The sequence below is a fragment of the Plectropomus leopardus genome, chromosome 4 (genome assembly GCF_008729295.1).
Source record: "Plectropomus leopardus isolate mb chromosome 4, YSFRI_Pleo_2.0, whole genome shotgun sequence".
In the NCBI taxonomy this organism is placed as follows: Eukaryota; Metazoa; Chordata; class Actinopteri; order Perciformes; family Serranidae; genus Plectropomus; species Plectropomus leopardus.
Window position 1 is genome coordinate 1,528,136 of NC_056466.1, and position 19,871 is coordinate 1,548,006.

At 38.1% G+C, this 19,871-nt stretch overlaps 1 protein-coding gene across 1 annotated transcript; it reads left to right on the forward strand.

Moving 5' to 3' along the window:
- Positions 1 to 2,022: 2,022 nt before the first annotated feature.
- Positions 2,023 to 15,884, forward strand: LOC121942422 (sialoadhesin-like). The gene is made up of 12 exons (XM_042485623.1): positions 2,023 to 2,254; positions 5,891 to 6,235; positions 6,368 to 6,562; positions 6,707 to 7,051; positions 9,200 to 9,424; positions 10,953 to 11,219; positions 11,470 to 11,730; positions 12,208 to 12,468; positions 12,560 to 12,641; positions 12,758 to 12,818; positions 15,343 to 15,590; positions 15,710 to 15,884. Exons 1-12 carry the CDS (start codon positions 2,200 to 2,202, stop codon positions 15,780 to 15,782), a joined length of 2,418 nt encoding a protein of 805 aa, XP_042341557.1. The 5' UTR covers positions 2,023 to 2,199; the 3' UTR covers positions 15,783 to 15,884.
- Positions 15,885 to 19,871: the final 3,987 nt, after the last annotated feature.

A 19,871-nucleotide genomic window follows, 5' to 3' on the forward strand; every position in this document is an offset into this window, starting at 1 on the left:
TTTGTCATGCAATGCGGTCGTGTTATAATCGTCATCACAGAGACTGAAACTTTTCAATCCACTCGACTCCGACCTGCATTCAGCTCCTCTGTCCACAGAGGCCGCCGTCTGTCAGCAGCAGCTCCTGCAGAGCTGAGAGGACAGCGGCCTGTAAAACTGCCGTCACCAGGCTGACTGACAGCAGATGTTTAACTGAACAGTTTTCAGATGAGCTCCATGGGAGGAAATCAACAATTTTAACAGTTGTTGATTCACTGACTTTATCTCCCAGCTGACCATCGCGACTCACAGACAGACACTGGGAGCTGATCAATCAATAACTGTAAGGTTAATAAGATAAAAACACGCATGTACAGCAGGATATATGTGACTTGAGTGTTTGAAACCTGGAGCGACATCACTTTTCTTATGTTGCATTCAGACACCATTCACAAGTATTTAAACCTTTTAACTTTCAGCAAAGTGGTGTAATTAATTTAAAAAAAAGATAAAAATAAAAGGCAATGAGCAACTTGGTGTGAAATGTTCCAGAAATTGCAAGAAATTAATACATTTAGAAAAAAATATTTTTAAAAAGCTAGGGGGGAAAGCCAGGAGAAAACTGTGTTTTTAATTCTATATTTAAAATTATAGAATAGGATTTTTTTGTTTTTTACTTTTTTATTTTTACATTTGTCTTTGCTTTCTTTCTTTATTTTTTCTTTTTTTTCATTTTTAACATTTTTATTTATTTAATTTATTATTGTTATATATATATATATATATATATATATATATATATATATATATATATATATATATATATTATATATATTAATATATATATATTTTTTTTTTTTTTACAAATTTTCAGGTAATCTTTTACGTCTAACTAATTTCTTGCTAATTCTTGGATCATTTCTGCTTTTTTTGCCTGTCACCCTCCTGCCATGTTTTTTTTTTTTAAAGAAAGAAATCAAACCAGTTTGCTCAGGCAAAACTCACCTTTTGGTTTAACAGTGTCTGTTTTCTTGTTCTTAAGTTGTATTTATAAGTCACTTTTTAAAAAATAAATAATTAGGGCTCTTATTCTGAAGGTGTTACACAGTGTTTTGATTGTTTGATTGATTCATTGTTTTATTACAGTGTCTAAACATTGTTAATTTGACTAACTTTATTTTCTCGTGCGACCTGTCTGAGTGCACAGACTGTGTGTGTAAATGATGGAAGCAGGTTAGTGATTAGTATTGGTGCAGCTCCTGTGTCAGACGCTGCTTTTTCAATTGGACCACAACTCCTCCACAAGCTCAAACAGGAAGTTGATGGGCTCAATGCCAACATCACCTCAACATCTGCTGTCAGCACTGAACCTTTCCTCTGCACTGATCTCAGCTTCACTGTTCACTCTGCTGACAACATTAAACACAACAATAACAGTTTTAACCTTCAGAGAGCCTTCAGGTTATGTGCACACAGTCCTCAGCTGTCTGCAGACAGTTGGCTTACAGCTCAACTCTCTCAACACTATGGAGAAGAAAGGGTTAAGTGAATAAAAAAATAGATTTTATCAGAGTTTCACTTTCACTTTGAGTGGACACATACACAAACTTAAGGTACATTTTATCTTTATTTATGGCCCAGTTGTCATGTGGACTGAGGCTATAAATAAATTGGTCTCACTTTTAATGTTTGAAACTTTGTAAAATTTTTTACTTTCAAAAACTTTTTAAAAAAGTGTTTGAGGCACTTTTAAGGCAACAAAATGACTTATCTGTATGGACTAGTTATGATGTGAACTGAGGCTGTGAATAAATTAATCTTGCCTGTGAAATAATGTTTGGAAGAAAAAAAAATGTTAAAAAGAAAAAAAAAATTATAATAAAAAAATGTTCAAGCCACTTTTAGGGTCACAAAATGTTTTTCTCGGGGGCATTTTTGAGAATGTAATGCTTCGTTTGCAAAACAACTGTGAGAATCATTTCTTCATTTCAGCGTGGGGATTTACAGCCATTTGTCTTCTCATGCATATTAATGATGTAAAGAGGAAGGAAACTAGGTGGTTTTTATCAGCTTGGTATCAATTTAACACAAGCAGAAAGCACACTCTGTCATTACAGAACACATCCTCATTTTTTTCATCTAGAAAGGTTTATTGTGACTTATAAAACTCAGTGTTTCTCTTGTATCTGATACGACAGAACAGAAACGTGAGGAGCAGCTATGAGTTTAACAGCAGCAGCGAGCGGATTTGTTGTCTTCCTTCTCTCTGCACAAGGTAATACTGTGTACATTTAATATTTAAAGACAGTTAGCACACTTCAGACACACAGAAGAAGGTGTTTCTATCTTAGTTAATAACAATATTTGATCTTATGCATTGTAGTGCAATCCCTTAAATATCAGACATTCACTGCACACTTCTGCCTTAACATATTGATTTAGTTTTTAAAATTTGATTTATTCTTGAATATGTAAAAAAGAAAGTAGAGAAATTATTACACAAACAAGCAGACAGACAAAAAAGTAATATTTACAGAAAAGGAAAAACATAAAGTAAATTGTCAAACATACAATGATTTGGGCTACATTTTTAAAAAGGAGTGAGCAGGTAAAAACTTATTTAATCCCACCCCTCTCTGTCATTGAATTTTGATTAAGCATTTTAATTTAATTTTAAAATTTAAATTAATTATTAATTTAAACCTATACCAAAAGTTCCTGTACCTCGTGAAAATTCTGTTTTTATACATAATTTTCCCTGGTGGTACAAACACTCAGTTTTTGCATAAAATTTTCCCCTTAAATAATAACCCCCCTCTCATTATAAACTTAATAAACTGAAGTATTGTGCAACTTTTACGAAAGTAAAGCTGTGTTTGTGTAGATGGAAGTAATAACTGTACACACATTAACGATTTAAAAAATATCTAAATGTTTTTTGTCACATAACATTCATCAAACTGTGGAGTTTCTTGTATCATTCTGCAGTTCAAACTCAACTTTAGTCTGTGTTTGTTCACATTAGAGTAAATTTAGAGGCGGTTTGCTCTGTGACAGCATAACTAATACAGGAAATACAACACGAGTAGGTATCATGTCTTTTATACAAGAAATTACTTACTGTGGCAAGTTTTAAGGTGGATAACAGGACTTAAGGTTGCACTAATGAATATGGATCAAAGTACTTTATAAAATGAAAAGAGCTTTAATAGAGCAGCTGTGAATTATCACCTGACTGTGAATTTCCCCTCAGCTCTACAGAGGGCTTTTGCCTCTTTCATTGTTCTGTTTTTGGCCCGTAACATTACTATTTAAGTTTTCTCTGCCTGCTCTCATCAGCCTTATTTCCAGCAGCAGCAGGTAGCTGATTTCTATTTTTGTGAAAGATATATATATATGTATATATTTTTACTGGCAATTGTTTTTTCTTGCCGTCATTGGAGAAATAAAACACGTAGAGGCAAACTGGAAACTAAAATATATGATAGTAGAAAGTAATAACAGTTGTCTAGCTTTTAAGCCATGAGTTATCAATCAGCGTCTGTTTTAAAGGGACAGCCAGCAGGACGGGATCATGTGTGGCAGCGTGTTGTGAGTGTGATCCACTTAAAAAGCAGCTGTTAGCAGCTAATTCAATGAAGAAGACCAGCAATCGTAAATATCCACAAAATGGGAAAACAATGATATCCGCGAGCTTGTTACCCTCCGAGCAGCACAAAAGATCAGCCGCCATATAACAGGGACTGTAAACGATTGTAATAGCCATGTTTTGTTGTTGTTTATGTCGCTTTTTGTTGCGCTGCTTTCACAGAGTTGTATCACATGTCACGCCTTGCTTGTTTCCAGGATGTCAGCATGCACTGTGCTGCTGATTTTGGGTCTGTATGTAAAAGCAAAGGTGGGGTTAAATAAGTGATTTTGTAGAGGTTTTATGACACACTCACTGTGTACAAAGGGCTTATGACAAAAGACAGAGCAGTTTGACATGCAGCAAAAATGTGGTGGCTGGAATCAAACCTTGAACATTGTAGTAATATGCATGCGCTGTAAGAACACGTTCTCATCCCAAATCATTACATTTTGCCGCTTTGCAGTGGACGTCTGCGTCTACATATTAAGCCAACATGCCGAAGAGGTTGGTTAGGATTAGGCAAAAGAGGCACATGTTAATGTGTAAGAAAAAAAAATCACATTCAGAGGGAAGTGAACACCAGACTCCTGCAGGAAAGTCCGGGGTTTGTTGGATCCATCCACTGTGGCGTATTTTGTGGAAGTGAAAGCGTTAGGATCTTATGCTGAAAAAAAAAGCAGCGGTATTTCACATTTTTGGGATGAGAACAGGCTTGTTTTTCAATGAAAAAAAAAGAAAAAAGCTTGAAACATTTATCGGATGTCCAGAAAAACAATTTTAAATGAATACTAAAGTTGTTCTGTCTCTTCGCTAAAACACCATATCATGTCTATAAGGAGACAAAATATCCATATTGTGTTTACAGCATTTTGCGCTGTCCCAAGTGGAAAAAAAACAATCAATACTGCTTTAAGTGTGTCCAAAGAGTGTCCCAGGAATGACTCCTTAAAGCATTATAGCCGTCCTGGTTCCCTCGTCTCAAAGTATATGAATGAAATAAAGTCTGTGGTTAACACAACCTTAACAGACTTCTTCTACTGTTCTACTATATAAAATAGGCCAGTAAATAACACCCCGCGCGTGATTTCTGCAGCTTTTACGTGTCTTAAAATAGGTGTTTGGTAACAAGTAGCTAAATCTACAGAACATAATCACACCGGACGCGCCTCACAGGCTTGTTTGTGGTGGTGACATTAAAGTCATGTGACTTTTTCCAACAGTAAATGCTGATCAGGCTGGATGTAATGCTGACCGAAATTGAACCTTAAAAGGAGAAATTTGCCTGTAGGTGCATTTCTTTTTGCACAAGAAGCAAACAGTGAGATTAATGTTAAATTCAGATTGATTGGCTTGATAAGAGCACATTTAAATTAATGTAGTTAGTTCACTATATTTCACTTTTGTTTAATCTGAATTGTGACTGTTTGTTCCTACTTTTGACTAGTAGTGGAAGCTGGTAGCAGTCAAAAATATTTGATGCAGTTATACAGCTATAATTTCCACTTTTAAAACAGACATGTGCATCAGTTAATTTGGGGGCTTTTTTTTTGATAACATCAGTAGTTTGGACTATTTCTCTTTTTGGATAGGTCTGTTATTTGGTTATCTACATGTCACACTATTTGCCCGCGCCTCGGTTTTCTGCATTTTCCATTCGCAGTTTCCATTCACACTCTGCTGCAGCTCGACCACAGAGCAAAAACCAACCGAGCAAAGCTGATTCTTTTTTTATGTCTCACACCCTCCTAATGTTCATACTTCAGCAGTCGTTTCTGGAAATGCTGTGTTGAAGTTCACACGTTCTGCACCGCACCCTCTGTGTGATGTCCTGCTTCAGTGAATGTACAGATAAACTGCAGAGATCATGTTTTTGTCTTTGGCTTTTCTTTTGCAGTATAAATTACCATGTAAAAGTGGATTGGTAAATTTCTCCACACCTCTGTTCACTGTGGCAAAAAAACAAAATAACATTCAAACTGACAGATGTTAGAAAGTCCTGAGCAAAGAAGTAAAAATATAAGAAAAGCATGATATGCAATAAGACTTCAGTTTGAGATGAACTTGCAATAAAACAATGTGTTTTGTTAAGTTAGCTCACATTCCCTTCCCTGACCCCAAAAACAAGTAAAGATTATCATAGTCTCAGAATGACTTATGGGACAGAGCTGCAGTCGTTTTGAGAAATGCAAGTTCACTGAAGCCGCTTCACTCCAAATGAAAGTCTGTCTGCTGATGCTGTTCTGTGTCTGACTGTGGTTTCTGATGTGCTCTCTCCTACAGTGATATGGGGTCGATATTTTTATGAAGTGACTTACCCTAAACAAAACATCTGTGCCCCTGAAGGATCAACAGTAGACATACACTGCTCCTACAAATACCCAGGGAGTCATGAGACGGAAGCTATTACTAAATTCTGGTTTATTAAAATGGAAAAACATAATCCTTTGGATCTGACAAAAGACCCCAAGTATTCAGGACGTGCAGATCACTCTTGTAATAATAAGAAGTGCACACTGACAATCAGAGACCTGAGACAGAGCGACTCAGGCAAATACAGGTTCAGGTTTATAACAAACGATGATGAGAAATATACTGGTGAACCTGGAGTCACTTTGTCTGTCACAGGTAACATTTTCATACATATGTTGATTATTTCAAAATTTTCAGCATCTAGAAAGCAATAATATAAATGTGTTGCATGTGCATTTTAAAATTTTTGTCTAAAATTACATTTTTGTTCCCTCTTCACAAATCCAGGTCTCCAGGTGACCAAACTCACCAGCAATTCACTTAAGTGTTTCGCTTACTGTGGACGAAATCATTTTCACGTCATGTGGTACAGAAACGGACATATAATTCCATATAGAACAACTTCTTTAAACAGCTTTACGAATGGTAACAGTTATTCCTGCGCATTGGAAGGACACGAGGATTTCCCCTCTCCTTCATTGTGTGAGTTTACTCCACTGTTTCAGACAGACAGACCATATGGTGGAGCCTTATCATTACATGTATTTTAATATGGAGACATTTTGCATTTTGAGTCCTCACTAACCCTTGTTAAAAATGGTCAAAAAATATTGTTTTATCTTTCAGGTGTAGGTGGTCACACTTGCAACGGACTTACTTACACTGACAAAAACATCTGCGCCTCCAAAGGCTCTTCAGTGGACATTTCTTGCACGTACGACCGATACAATTACACTGACAAATCTACATTTTGGTTCAGTGGTGATAGAAGTCATTATTGGCCTCCACAACCAGAGGACCTGATGAAAAAATCACAGTATTCAGGTCGTGTTGAGGTCAAAACAGAGAGAGGACGCTCCACACTGAAAATCTCCGACTTGAGAGAGAGCGATTCAGCCAGGTATTACTTGAAATTCAAAACAGGAAGCTTTGAATGGACTAGTTCACCCGGTACATCGTTGACTGTCACAGGTAAACACAAACAAATAAATTTAAAAAAACACCCACTAACACAGTACATTTAAAAATACTGAATGCCAACATTTTAACATCAAAACCACTGACAGGTGAAGTGAATGACACTATTTTTTTATATTATTAAACCTTTTTTTTATACAGGTTTTCTCATTGAGACATGACGTCTCACTCTGAAGAGAGACCTATTTCAGACAACATGCAGAATACCAACAATTATTTACAGACAAACAGACACTTAAGTGAAAGTGTCAAGTAGAAGCAGATTAAAAATACTAAAAACAGAAATTTACAAATATGCTTTTTCCAGTGTCCTTAGAAGTAGTTTAAAACCCCTCAGTGGGATAAAGCTGGACAGCTTTACATCCCGCTGCAGTGTTTTCCACGTTGAAGGGGCACCTGGCCTGGATGCATCGACGATGACTGCACTGTTTGCATGGCATGTAGGAGGATAAATACATTGGTAGGAGCTCAGGGACAGATTTGTCAATGAAATTAAACCATTGCAAAAGTCTACGGTGATCTTATCCTGCTGGGAAAGGTTTGGTCCTGGCGTCATGTGGATGCCCCTCGACATCGGCAGTCCACGGTGGCGGCAGGACAATGCACCAATGTGACAAAGAGTTCAAGGCATCAAACTGGTCTTCAAATTCCCCAGATCCCAATCAGATCGAGCGTCCATGTGTGGCCTCCTTGTATCAGACTTGGCTCTGACCTGTTGAGTCATGGACACAGAACCTCTGGACGTGTCCTGTTGTGTCTGGCACCATAGACTGTATATAAAGATGGGCGACATGCCCCCACTTACCCCTGCTATGGTTAAGTGAGGCTAAATATCAGGAATAACGGCGTTGCAATCTTGTGAGGGGAATGTCACAGAGTGGTGAAGGAAGACATATTTTTATAGGCCAACCAGAAAGTTAGCATGGCACTGGTTCCCTAGTCCAAAACTTTATGAGTTTTTCAATCGGATTTTGGATTACTGCTGAAAATAAACTCTGTGATGAACACACAGTTTCAACATGATAATCCTAACGGGTGAACGCCACTTTTGTTTGTTGTGAAGCGTAGATGAAATCGGCAGATGCAAAACTATTGTTAGGCTGTACACGAACTACATCGTGGTTGCACGACTTCAACGTCACCACCCGAATCGTTCAGCTTCACTATAAAAACACGTTAAAACATAATCAAAAAATATTATAAACAGATAACTCTACAAATTCAAGTGCGACTCTGTAAAGCTGTAAAGGCGACGAATAGGTTTGATTAGTTTCTGTGTCCGCTGTGATGACGTCTAACATCTCTGACAAACACTGTAGTCCCATATAACCACCTGTTAGCAACCATCTTTTTTAAGATGCGTAAAAACCTTAAAAGTTAAAAAAAATCGTGTTTATATGGACATATTTTATGTTTTAGAACAAAATGTCTAAATATCTTTAGCCTGTGTTAAACACAGACCTTATTTAAGGCATTTTACTGAAAACCCATTCAAAAACCCCAAAGCCTCTAAGACGAGGGAACCTGAAGTGCAAAAAGGCTCACGGACTTCTGTGTTTTAGGACTCATTATTTCACTACTCTATTGAGACCAACCAATTAGCTCCATTGAATGCAAGTGCATGGATTGGCTGTCACAGCTGTCAATCATGGCAGAAAAACCTTATTTGGTATAACTGAATAACACTTTAAAATCAAAGTTATCATAAAACAAACACTTGAACAAACATTAGGCTGATGAGATTTACTGTCAGTGTCAGAAACCACCTTTGGGAAAATTTATTTGGTGTAGTTTTAGTCTGGCCTATCTCTATTCACTAACTTGGAGGGGCGGGCTTTTATGAGCTATACTGCAGACAGACACCAGGGAGTGATTAAGACTAAAAAGTTACATTTTGGGGGGGTGATCATGTTTTCCATCTTTATATACAGTCTATGTCTGGCACCAGCATGTTGGCAGTGGATGCCAGGACCAAAAGTTTCCCAGCAGAACATTGCATTTCAACGAAATTATCAGTGCTACTCACTTTACCCATTTGTGGTTTTAATGTTTTGTCAAATTGGTGTATTTACATTTAACATCTTTTTTTGATTTTCTTTTTTTAAAGACAGTAATATTATATTGTTTCTTGTTCTCATCCAGCTCTGCAGGTGCAAGTGATCAGAACAGTCATTCGGTCAGCTACCTATGTAGAGCTCAAGTGTCTGAGCAGCTGCTTTCCAGCTCGTAATCCTTCCTACGTCTGGTTCAGGAGTGGAGAGAAAATGACCTGGGGACAGACATATTTCTATTATGGCCCGTTTGATGCACAACACATCATCTCTTGTGCTTTGATAGGACACGAGAGTTCCCCCTCTCCTCCAGTGTGTGAGTTTACTGCACTGTATCAAGATGCTTTAACACTCAAATGTCACAAATACAATTACTATGTTTGACGTAACCTTGCTGGAGTCTTCTAAATGTTAATGTAGATGCAGCAGTGTTGCAAAAAAAACTAAACTACCACCAGTGGAAGAGCCACCGAAAAGAAAAGTAACATTCAGATTTACTGGATGCTTTTGATGTAACATCCTGAATTTCTTTTGTGACTAAGGAATAGTGTCAGTATAGAATATGTTGTTGCTACATTTCATGTTAATGTTATCATGTGCTTTCAACTGGAGTTAATCAGTTTATAACTGAGACAGAATGGATGCTGTTAGTTTGAAAAATTATTTGATTTTATAGTGAATATGGCAATTTTTATTTCGCGGGACTTTAAATTGAGGTACAAGTCAATTCAAAAATAAGAATAGGCCTCAGGGAGAGTTGTTTTTGTTTATCAGAGATTTATCTGAACCTCCAACGAAATTCAATGCAAATTCCAGTTTTTACAGTCCCAGACTATAATAAATAACATGATTTTTGGGATTTTAATTTTGGTAGGTCTTCCGGTTTGAAATATATATTTTCTTTAAAAATCACCAAAATACGTAAAAGAAAAAAGGAAACATCTTTAAAGAACAAAAAAGTCAAAAAAAAAAATTAAAAAGAATAAAAACACCAAAAATTTTAAAAGGAAAAAAAATCAAAACGCAAAAAGGTTTTGCACCCCCCCCCCCCCCCACCAACTTAAAAAAAAAAAAAAAATCAGCAATAATTTTAAATGAAAAAAAAAAGAAGCCAAAAGCCATTGCAAGTGCTTTGCCTAAGCCAACATAAGAAAACATAAATCCCTGCCCAGTGCTCATAGACTTATATGACATGCATTTCATGAAAAATGAACTAATGATAAAAAAAATCCTGGATACAGAGGACCAGGGTAAACTCCCAATGTTCTCAAAAAAAAAAAAACATGAGTAAGAAGAAAAAAACCAGGCAAACAAAAAATTAAAAATAAAAAAGCACAATCTACTCTGATCAACAAGCAGCCTGTTAGCTCTCCGGCAACCAGGACGTGTGTAAGTAAGGCTCATGCACATGGTTTGTGATTTATTAGCCGGTAACATCAGCAAAACCAAAAGTTAAACAAGACATCAGCAAAACCAAAAGTAACATCAGCAAAACCAAAAGTTAAACAAGACATTATAGTTATGTTCTGTCTTGTAAAGACAACAAGTGCATAGTTGATGTTGCAACAGCTGTGAGTATAAATACAAAGCGTATTCCGATGGAGTTTGTTGTACTTTTCCTAATTCAAAATCGTTGTAATGGCTGAATGAAAATAAGGTTCACTTTATTTTTACAGTCTGTTATGTAGAATCAGAATTACTTAATTACAAACCCTGACGAGGAAGTGATCTGCACTCTGGACCGCCACTGTGACAAATAATAAAAAAAAGAATAATAATGAAACAAAAATAATACTACAATATCATGTAAATATTGTAATGTTTGTTAATCATGTCTCCTTCAGATGCTCCAAAGCGTCCCTCTGTGTCAGTGAGTCCCTCTGAGATAGAGGAGGGCAGCTCAGTGACTCTGACCTGCAGCAGTGACGCTAACCCAGCAGCTAACTACACCTGGTACAAGGAGGATGGAAATCTAGACCTGAAACCTCTCAGTACAAAGAAACAGTTTGCCTTCACCCCTGTTCAGTCCTCTCACTCTGGAGAGTATTACTGCACAGCTAAGAATGAGCTGGGGAATAGTATGTCTGAATCCATCTCTATAAATGTGAAATGTAAGTGAAACAGCTGATTTAAAACTAAAACACAGTTTAAATCTGTCCAGACTTTTCTGATTATAATCACTTTTTTGAACTCTACATGCTTCATATTCTCTGTCTGCTGTAATTCGCTCGACACCTTTAGGAGTTTTATTCAGTTTCAGGAGTCACACATCCGTTTGTCAGATGGCCTTCAGAGTCTAAATACACACGATCTTCTGTCTTAACACGCCTGGGATAATCCCTGTAAACATTTTTCCCCCAGATGCTCCGAGGCGTCCCTCTGTGTCAGTGAGTCCCTCTGCTGAGATAGAGGAGGGCAGCTCAGTGACTCTGAGCTGCAGCTGTGACGCTAACCCAGCAGCTAAATACACCTGGTACAAGGAGAACCAAACACTGGTTCAGGGACCAGAAGGCATTCATCATTTTGATTTAATCAGCTTTGAGGACAGCGGGATCTACCACTGCAAATGTGAGAACAAATATGGCAACATAACCTTCACGCCTGTACGCATAGATGTCCAGTGTAAGTAAAACTTCAGCATATCTCTTCAACATACGATGTTTTTAAGTACAGACAGTTGATCTAAACATCTGAGCTGAGACTGGGAGAGATATGCTTTAAAGCTGCAGCATAAGCAGTTTAAAGGATTGAGAATCCTAAAAGTCTAAATTATATTCTCACACGCCATTTGTACATTTAAAAAGGATTTTGGTCAATGCAATCATTCCTCCAGTCCTTTCTGGCCAAATGATTCCTCATAGGCAGAATGCAGTTTTATTCATGCAAATCAACTGTAACTTCCAAAATGTATCTGCTGAGAAGGTAAAATATTTAATGTAATCATGACATATTTGGTGCCCCTCTCAGTAGGTGGCAGTCATAATGATAACCTTGTTTACCTTGCATTAAAAAAATGTATTCTTCAGTAATTAGAATCGGTTTTAATAGTATACGTAAGTATGTGTGCACATTTTGCTTTTTCTACACGTTGTCCTCCAGATGCTCCAAAGCGTCCCTCTGTGTCAGTGAGTCCCTCTGCTGAGATAGAGGAGGGCAGCTCAGTGACTCTGACCTGCAGCAGTGACGCTAACCCAGCAGCTAACTACACCTGGTACAAGGAGAACGAAGACTCACCAAAAGCATTCAGACAGATCTTCATCATCACTGAAATCAGAGCCGAACACAGCGGGAATTATTACTGTGAAGCCCAAAATAGCAGAGGACGTCAAAACTCCACTTTACATCTCATCATTGTATCCAGTAGGTGCTATTAATGTGTATGTCCATAGCTCATTCATTCATTATTTTACCTTCAAGAAGATGTCTTATTATCATTATCACTGTTTTCCAGGTTCAATGAAATCCGTAGCTGCTGGATCAATCACCGTGATTTTTCTGGCTCTCATTTTCCTTTCTGCTTTCCTGTTGATGAGGTGAGCAGCTCGTTTTACTGCGTTCATATTCAGAAACGCACCTTAAGTCAGGTCAGTCGTTAAATCATTTTATTTGATGATTCATTTGCTTGTTGATTCACTTTTTTTTAACCCAGAAGAAAAAAGTCTTTGGAGCAAACCCTCGAGCCAAGAGTGAGACAAGACAACAAACTTCAGGTGAGGAAAAAGAGTTCAGGTGTCCACTTTCACCTGGAAACTTGTTTTAAAAGTGCTTTATATCCTTCTTTGAAGATTTTTCTCCTCAAGCTGAATCTTTATCTTTTAGCGAGGCATGTGGGAATGTGTCAGTGTCGGCCAATTATAAAACACTTTGTTAAAGTGAAAAAAACGCAATAAAGGTGTAGTCCGTTTACCATTTCTGTCCGTCTCCCCCTTTTGTTTTTTTTAAATCCTGTTCATTTCCATTCATTGTCCATTTGTCACAACTTTGTTTTCCTTTGCCCACTTATTCTTTTGTCCTAAAGATTTAAGCTGAAATGTCTCCCCGTCATAATTCCTTCAGTATTCATCGTTCAGTAGGTTTATTCTGGGAGCCAAAATAAGTTATGTAATGTAATGTAATTCTGTTTAGACAAGGACAGTGTGCAATAAAACATTAGCCTTATATAAAACAAGGAGAGATGCATTGTACCACGTTTTAGCAAAACCAATGTTTTCCACCCATAGACTATGGGCATGTAGGTGGAATAAATAAATAAATAAATGACAACATTTGATTCAATAAAGTACAAAACATCATACAACATTCATAAAATTTTACAAATAGTATTATCCCCATATCTGCATACATATCTGCAGAGGTCTCTTTCTTTCCAAAATGATCGGACATGTTGATTTAAACACGTAAAAACACAGAAAAAAAGCTCTACATCTAAAGCTCTTGCCGTGAGAGCAAAGAGATGCAAGAACGTGAATGTCTCTATCTAGAGCCAGTGTTTGGTTTGTTTGTTCTGGGCTTCTACAGAAACATATGCAACATGGTGATCTCCGTAGATGAGAATATACTCCCTATGTAAATATAAACTACTCTTTCTTAGGTAATAAAAACATTACAATTCTTATTTTCAGGTAATTATACACTAAATAAGACATACTTATTATATTATATTCCTGTTCTGCCGATAAATCCCCTTAAATCCGACACACTGGACATATAAATCATAAAGTGCGGAGACAGGGACACTTTAGACTAGTAGTTTTACAGTAGTAGTATTACAATACTAGTATTCTAGCATTGTAGGTGATGTATTTATTGGTCCTCTTATTACTGGATTACTGTAGGCAGGTTTCCCCTGCAGGAAGTTGGGGGTAGTTTTATGGCGTCTCGTCCGTTGGTGTGTCTGCTCTGCAGGAACCGCCCCTGTGGGACAGTTTTTGAGAACTTCTACAAAGATACAAGTCCCTGCCTTGGAGTGGGAACTGAAAAACTGCAGGGTCAGAGGTCAACAAGCGCCAATTTTAATACTGCGCTGATGTGATGTCATGCCTTTCCCGTTGGGAAAATTCACATGAACAACCTTTCATGTTGAAAAAAAAACTTGAAAATAATTTTCTGACACGAGTTGCCAACTTGACGTCATACAAACATAAACATGGCGTCCAAAAGTCAATGTTTGGTCAACGGTAAGAAACTTTTTTATTAATTCACATATGGAAACAGCAAAGAGAGGGAGGAGAGCTGGCATCAGGGTGAGGCTGACCTGACTTGGACTGAGAGCTGTTCCTCAGCAACAGGAGATCAGACTGCTCTTTGCACATCTTCACGAGACATGATTAACATCCCGGATCAAGCTGTTGCACTGGATGGCCGGACCTTGTTCAGAGCCAATAGGACACAAAACTCTGACGCAAATTCAAAAAGTGCTCTGCAGGAATTGTTTGATGCCATCAGCAACAGCATGCCCGAGCATCCAGATGGAATTTTTCATAGCAGCTGGAGATTTTAATCAACTCAACCTTCAACTACATTTTTTACGCTTATAAAATGACTAATAAATCTAACCTGTACCTTATACCTTGTACCTTGAAACAACTTTCAACTTCTTGTTTAACCCATCCATGTTGTTTCCGCTTTACGACCTCAAAGCACATGAACACAACAAAGCTGTAAGAGTGAGTTCCCAACTCGGAAACTACGATCTTCCGATATCACATGAACGCAGCATAAAGCCCCTCAGAGGAAGATGAAGAATGATTATGTCAACTCTGGAGTCCAGTGGGTCCTGCTGGGGATCTACGCTGATATAAAGACACAAATGCTGAGAGGAGCGACTACGAGGCCGTTCCTGTAAATAATCCTGTCTCCTGCAATGGAAACACAGGTAATCCTGTGTTTCCATTGTCAGGTAATCCTTGAACTTTATTGACCTCTACTGGTGATGAGCTGGAATTGCAAAAAACAGAGCTGACCTCAAACCCGTGGCTCACCTTTTGGCCTTGAAAATAAAGCTTAATCACACAACAGGAAACAATAAATAAATGCCAAATGCAAGACTTTATAGCGTCTGATGTATAATTTGTAAAGTCACTGCAACTGCAGAACAACATACTCACCTTTAACCCTGCAGGTGTGTTACTACATCATTTTGTTTTTCTACATGGTAATAAAAATCATACTTACACGCTGACCTATGTTGTTGTTCTTAATTACTGTTGTCTTAATGTGATGTTCACCCTTCAGGTAAACATGGTTACAGTGCGTGACGTCCCTTCAGCACCGAGACCGAGATCACAGGCAGAGCAGCAGGACGACCTCTGCTATGCCAGCGTGACCTTCTTGAAAAACCGGGAAGACCCTCTTTACTCCAACATCAGGCTCGGTCAGCCCATCAGACCCAAGGAGGTGGAAGAGGAGGATGATGAGGAGGATGAAGAGGAGGATGTGGAGTACACGGCCGTCATGTTTAAGAGTAACGGTGCAGCTACAGGGTGAGTCCATGAGAGTTTATTTCCTCCGTTTTACTGCATCTGCACCCTTTTTTTGAGTTAATTATTTGAGTTTTCTGAGATCTTATCGTAATTCTCAAAGTATGTTTTTTTACTCACAGATCAACACATCAGGAGGCTGCAGAGGATTCATCTGAACTGTACAGCACAGTCTGCAAAAATACAAGAGTATAAACAACACAAATCAGTGGGTGTTTCAGAAGGTTAACCCTTTGAAACCTGAGCAAATTGGCTTCACTTCACTTTCAAAAACATGGGAAGAAGACAGCGAGCAACTTAGCAAGACACTGCCCATATATGAGAGAAAAAAAGAAGAAAATTACCTGCAAAAAGACAGAAAAAGTATTATATATATTTTTTTATTTTTTGTGTAACATAATTTTTAATATAAACTTATTAATATTTTTTCCTCCTACTTTACTATTATTTAAAATTTTCAAATAACCCTCCCCTCTTTAAAAACAAACAAACAAACAAAAAAAAACAACAACAAAATTTAGGTAATTGTCTTGGCCTTTTTTACAAATATCTTGCAATTTTTGGGACATTTTATGTTGGTCAATGCCTTTCCCCCCATGTTTTCAAAAGAAATCAATTTGCTGAAATTTTGTTTCAAAGGGTCAAATAACTTGTGAAAGGCGTCTTTATGGAGCACAAGAAAACTGGTGTCGGAGGGTTAAACACAAAATTATGAAAACCTGATTGAGTTGAAATATTGGATTACCTATTGCTACGACATCCAGCCTGGTCATTTCTCTGGAGTAGCTTCAAGTATCAGTCAGCTTACATGTGGTTTACAAATACCGATGCAGTGTTTGCTTAAAAGTGTCACTAAGGAGCAATTTTTTATGCAAAAGCTACAAGCAAAGCATTTCCAACATCTCGCCAAGTACATACGGTCAACACGCTCTCGCCCCCCCTCGTTGAAGGTTGCAGCTTTGTCAGCGGACGTTCATGTCTAAACGTGACGTGTTAGGTGTCCTCCTCTGTCTGTTGTTGCAGCCCGTTCTCACCCCAAACTCGTCAAATAACGCCACTCTGTCAGTGCCTTCAGTGTGTGAGCGTGGCGCCAAAAGCCGCCCACTGCTTCCAGCTAATGCAGCTGGACGGCAGCAGATGACAATGTGCTTGGACAGAACTGGTGGCGATGTTGTTATATGCTGGCATACAGCTGTGAATGGCATCAGGCGCGTCCACATGCAGCGTGCACAGGCGGCGTCATTTGAGAACACAACTGGACAAAACTGATGGTGGGTGGGTCCCACAAACACCTGCCGGGAATTTGCTTCCCGTGTAGATGTGTGCTTTTTTTTCTACATCTTTGTGATGAGGAAAAACAGTGTGAAGAAGAACTCAGGAGACTTTGAGGATTTACACACAGGATTTAATAAAGACTCGATCGCGATACAGAGATTCTTAAGGTGTCCCCGTCTGAGGCTCGTACTTAACCACAACAGTCCTCCGAAGGAAGACATAACATGTTCCCAAATAAGGTTATTTTGCATGCATCCATGAGTGAGACAAGAGTCTATTGGTCCCTAAAGGTAAACAAACAAGTGTGCTCACCCTTTTTCCTCTAAATCAGCTTGCCTGTTTTTCCAACTATGCAACTGCACACCCCCAAGAAGAGACACTGAGGCCATGTCCATATGGAGACACGTTTAGGTGTATCCGCAGTTTTTTATCGTAGGGCCATTTCGTCCACATCGAACCAGCGTTTTGGAAGCTTGAATACGCTAATTTTTGAAAGTGGGTCCCAGAGAGAACAAATCTGAAGACACCACCCTTGAGTTTCCGTGTTTACAACCCATATGCATCTTTCCTGAAGCGGTGATGCTATAGGCCCGTATCACTCACCACGTGCCTCTTTTGCCTAAACATAACCGTCTGTGACTTTGTTGCCTGATCCTAACACCGCTGACAGTCCGCGCTGTTGTGTAAACATAAGGACTGCGCTGCTTCATCCCACCATGTGCATTTGTTGACGTCATGGTAACAGCACACCGGGACGCAAACAGCTGATGCAGATGAACGCCTTAAATGTCGTATGTAGACATTCATAGTCACTGACAGAGTGGCACCATGTGATGAGTCGGATGAGAACGTGCTGGTTGTTGATGTTTGGGATCAGCGTGCTGATTACCACCTGTTAAATGCACTGTTGTTTTTTTTAAAAATACACTTCCGTTTTCACAAGAAATGTTCATTTTCTGCTTGTTAGATGCAGTCTTTTTCAAAACAAACTCAAAAACATCTGTAAAATACTTTGTACTTATATTTATTTTCCTGTGCAACAAAAGCAACAGGTTAGGGTTAGCAAAAAAACATCATGGTTTGGCTTAAAACTCAGGGACTTTCCAGATCTTTGAATTAAGAAGTTGCAGGTGTCATTAGAAACTGACGCTGCTCAGCAGAGTATCACAAAGCCGTGAACAACGAAATCACTTCCAAAAAGCACAGACTTTCTCTGTTCCTCTGTTTATTCACTTCATCAGCTTTTTATTGTCAAATATTGCAGATATTCTGCTCATTTTCTCATCTTTTACTTATGGCGCATCACAAGTTATATTTTGTTGAATTTAAAATGATTTTACTGTTGTTTTGTCTGCATTTAAAGCTCAGCTTATTATTTTTGTATTGATTGCACTGATTGCTATTGTTTAAATATTCTGATATTTTATTCTATAATAAACTTTCTTGTTAATAAATCCTTCCAAGTGTCAACATGTTTGTGAAGTGCTCATTCTCCCCTAAAAGAGACTTAAAAGCTCCCCTGAAACTAAACAACTTTGAGATTTTGGCATCTCAAAAGTGATTACTGCTGCATGTTGGAAGTTGATAATTGTGATTTCAAATTCCTTACCTCTGTTTAAAATGCATCCCTGTGCATCTCCTCGGAAAAACATGGACACCTGCAACAAAATGATGTTAGTAGGTCATGCTTGTGAGCTTCCCTACTTGCTAACCCATCAGACAGATGGACACAAACACCTCATAAAATACTCAGATCTTCTTCTGTGGCAGTCTCCACTATAATTGGTGTCATCGCATTTCAGTGTGATGACACACAAGCCCTTTTTACACAGATATCTTTCAATACAGAGACCATTTCAGCGCAGTTACTACCTACGACTTACTCCCCAAATCCAGCGATCGTACCTTTTACACAGAATGGCCAAGCTGCAATATTTGCTCCTTTAACAGGCAGTGTACACACACACACACACACACACACACACACACACACACACACACGCAATCTCATGCCAACTTGTCACATGGTGCTGCTCTGTCAGTGAACCTCTGCGTTTACTTGTGACATTTTAAATATCCTTCTGCATCAGCTGTTTACACCAGCTATTACCGTGATGTCAGCAAATTTTAAGGTCATTTTCTTGTATGTTTTACTAATTTCTGGTATTTTTCTTTTACTTTTTTTTTTTTTTTTTTTTTTTACAAATTTTCAGGTAATTTTCTTGAGCTTTTTATTTCTTACTGATTTATCATCATTTCTTCTTTTGTTGCACATTGCCCTGTTCCAGTGGTTTTTGTAATAAATCAAGCCAGCTTGTTCAGGGGTAACTACAGGGCTGATGGGGAAGTGGGAACAGGTGAGCAGGTAGGCGGGGAAGGTCAGGGTGATGGAGGATGGCGGCTGCATGACATGAAGGACTGGAAGGATCTGAAATGGCAGAGAAATGAAGCAGGCGACAACAACAGTTATTTCTTTATTTACATTCGAAGATGTACAAACATGCAGCGGCTCAGGCTTGTTAATGATATAAAGAGGAAGGAAGATTTTATCAGCTGTGTCGTTCAGCCGTGTCTACAGAAGACAAGTGTTAATGCAAGACCACATCCTTTTCTGTAGAGCTCCTTTAAATACTGGACAGTTTCCACCCTCTGAGAGATGAGCGGAGCAGCGATGGGTCTAACATCAGCAGCGAGGGGGTTTATCGTCTTTCTTCTCTCAGTACAAGGTAATCTACATTTCTATTATAATGTATTTAGAACAATTATTTTAAAAGGGCGATGAGCAACTTGGTCAGAAACGTTTCACAAATTACAAAAAACAAAAGATTCAGAAAATGTTAGTTTTAAAAAGCCAGGGGAAATTTTCTTTGGGAGAAAAAGAACGATATATTTTTAATTAAATATTTAATATTGTTTTACAGAATTACTATAATTTTCAAATTTTGTTTTTCTTTTCTTTTTTGTGTGCTAATTTTCAGGTCATTTTCTTATACTTTATACCTTTGTTTT

Excerpts from the sequence above, each read along its gene's own strand:
- LOC121942422 (XM_042485623.1), top strand. The coding sequence starts at position 2,200 with ATGAGTTTAACAGCAGCAGCGAGCGGATTTGTTGTCTTCCTTCTCTCT. Across the intron at positions 12,642-12,757 it reads TCTGCTTTCCTGTTGATGAG|AAGAAAAAAGTCTTTGGAGC; the intron begins GTGAGCAGCTCG and ends TTTTTAACCCAG. Across the intron at positions 12,819-15,342 it reads GACAAGACAACAAACTTCAG|GTAAACATGGTTACAGTGCG; the intron begins GTGAGGAAAAAG and ends TTCACCCTTCAG.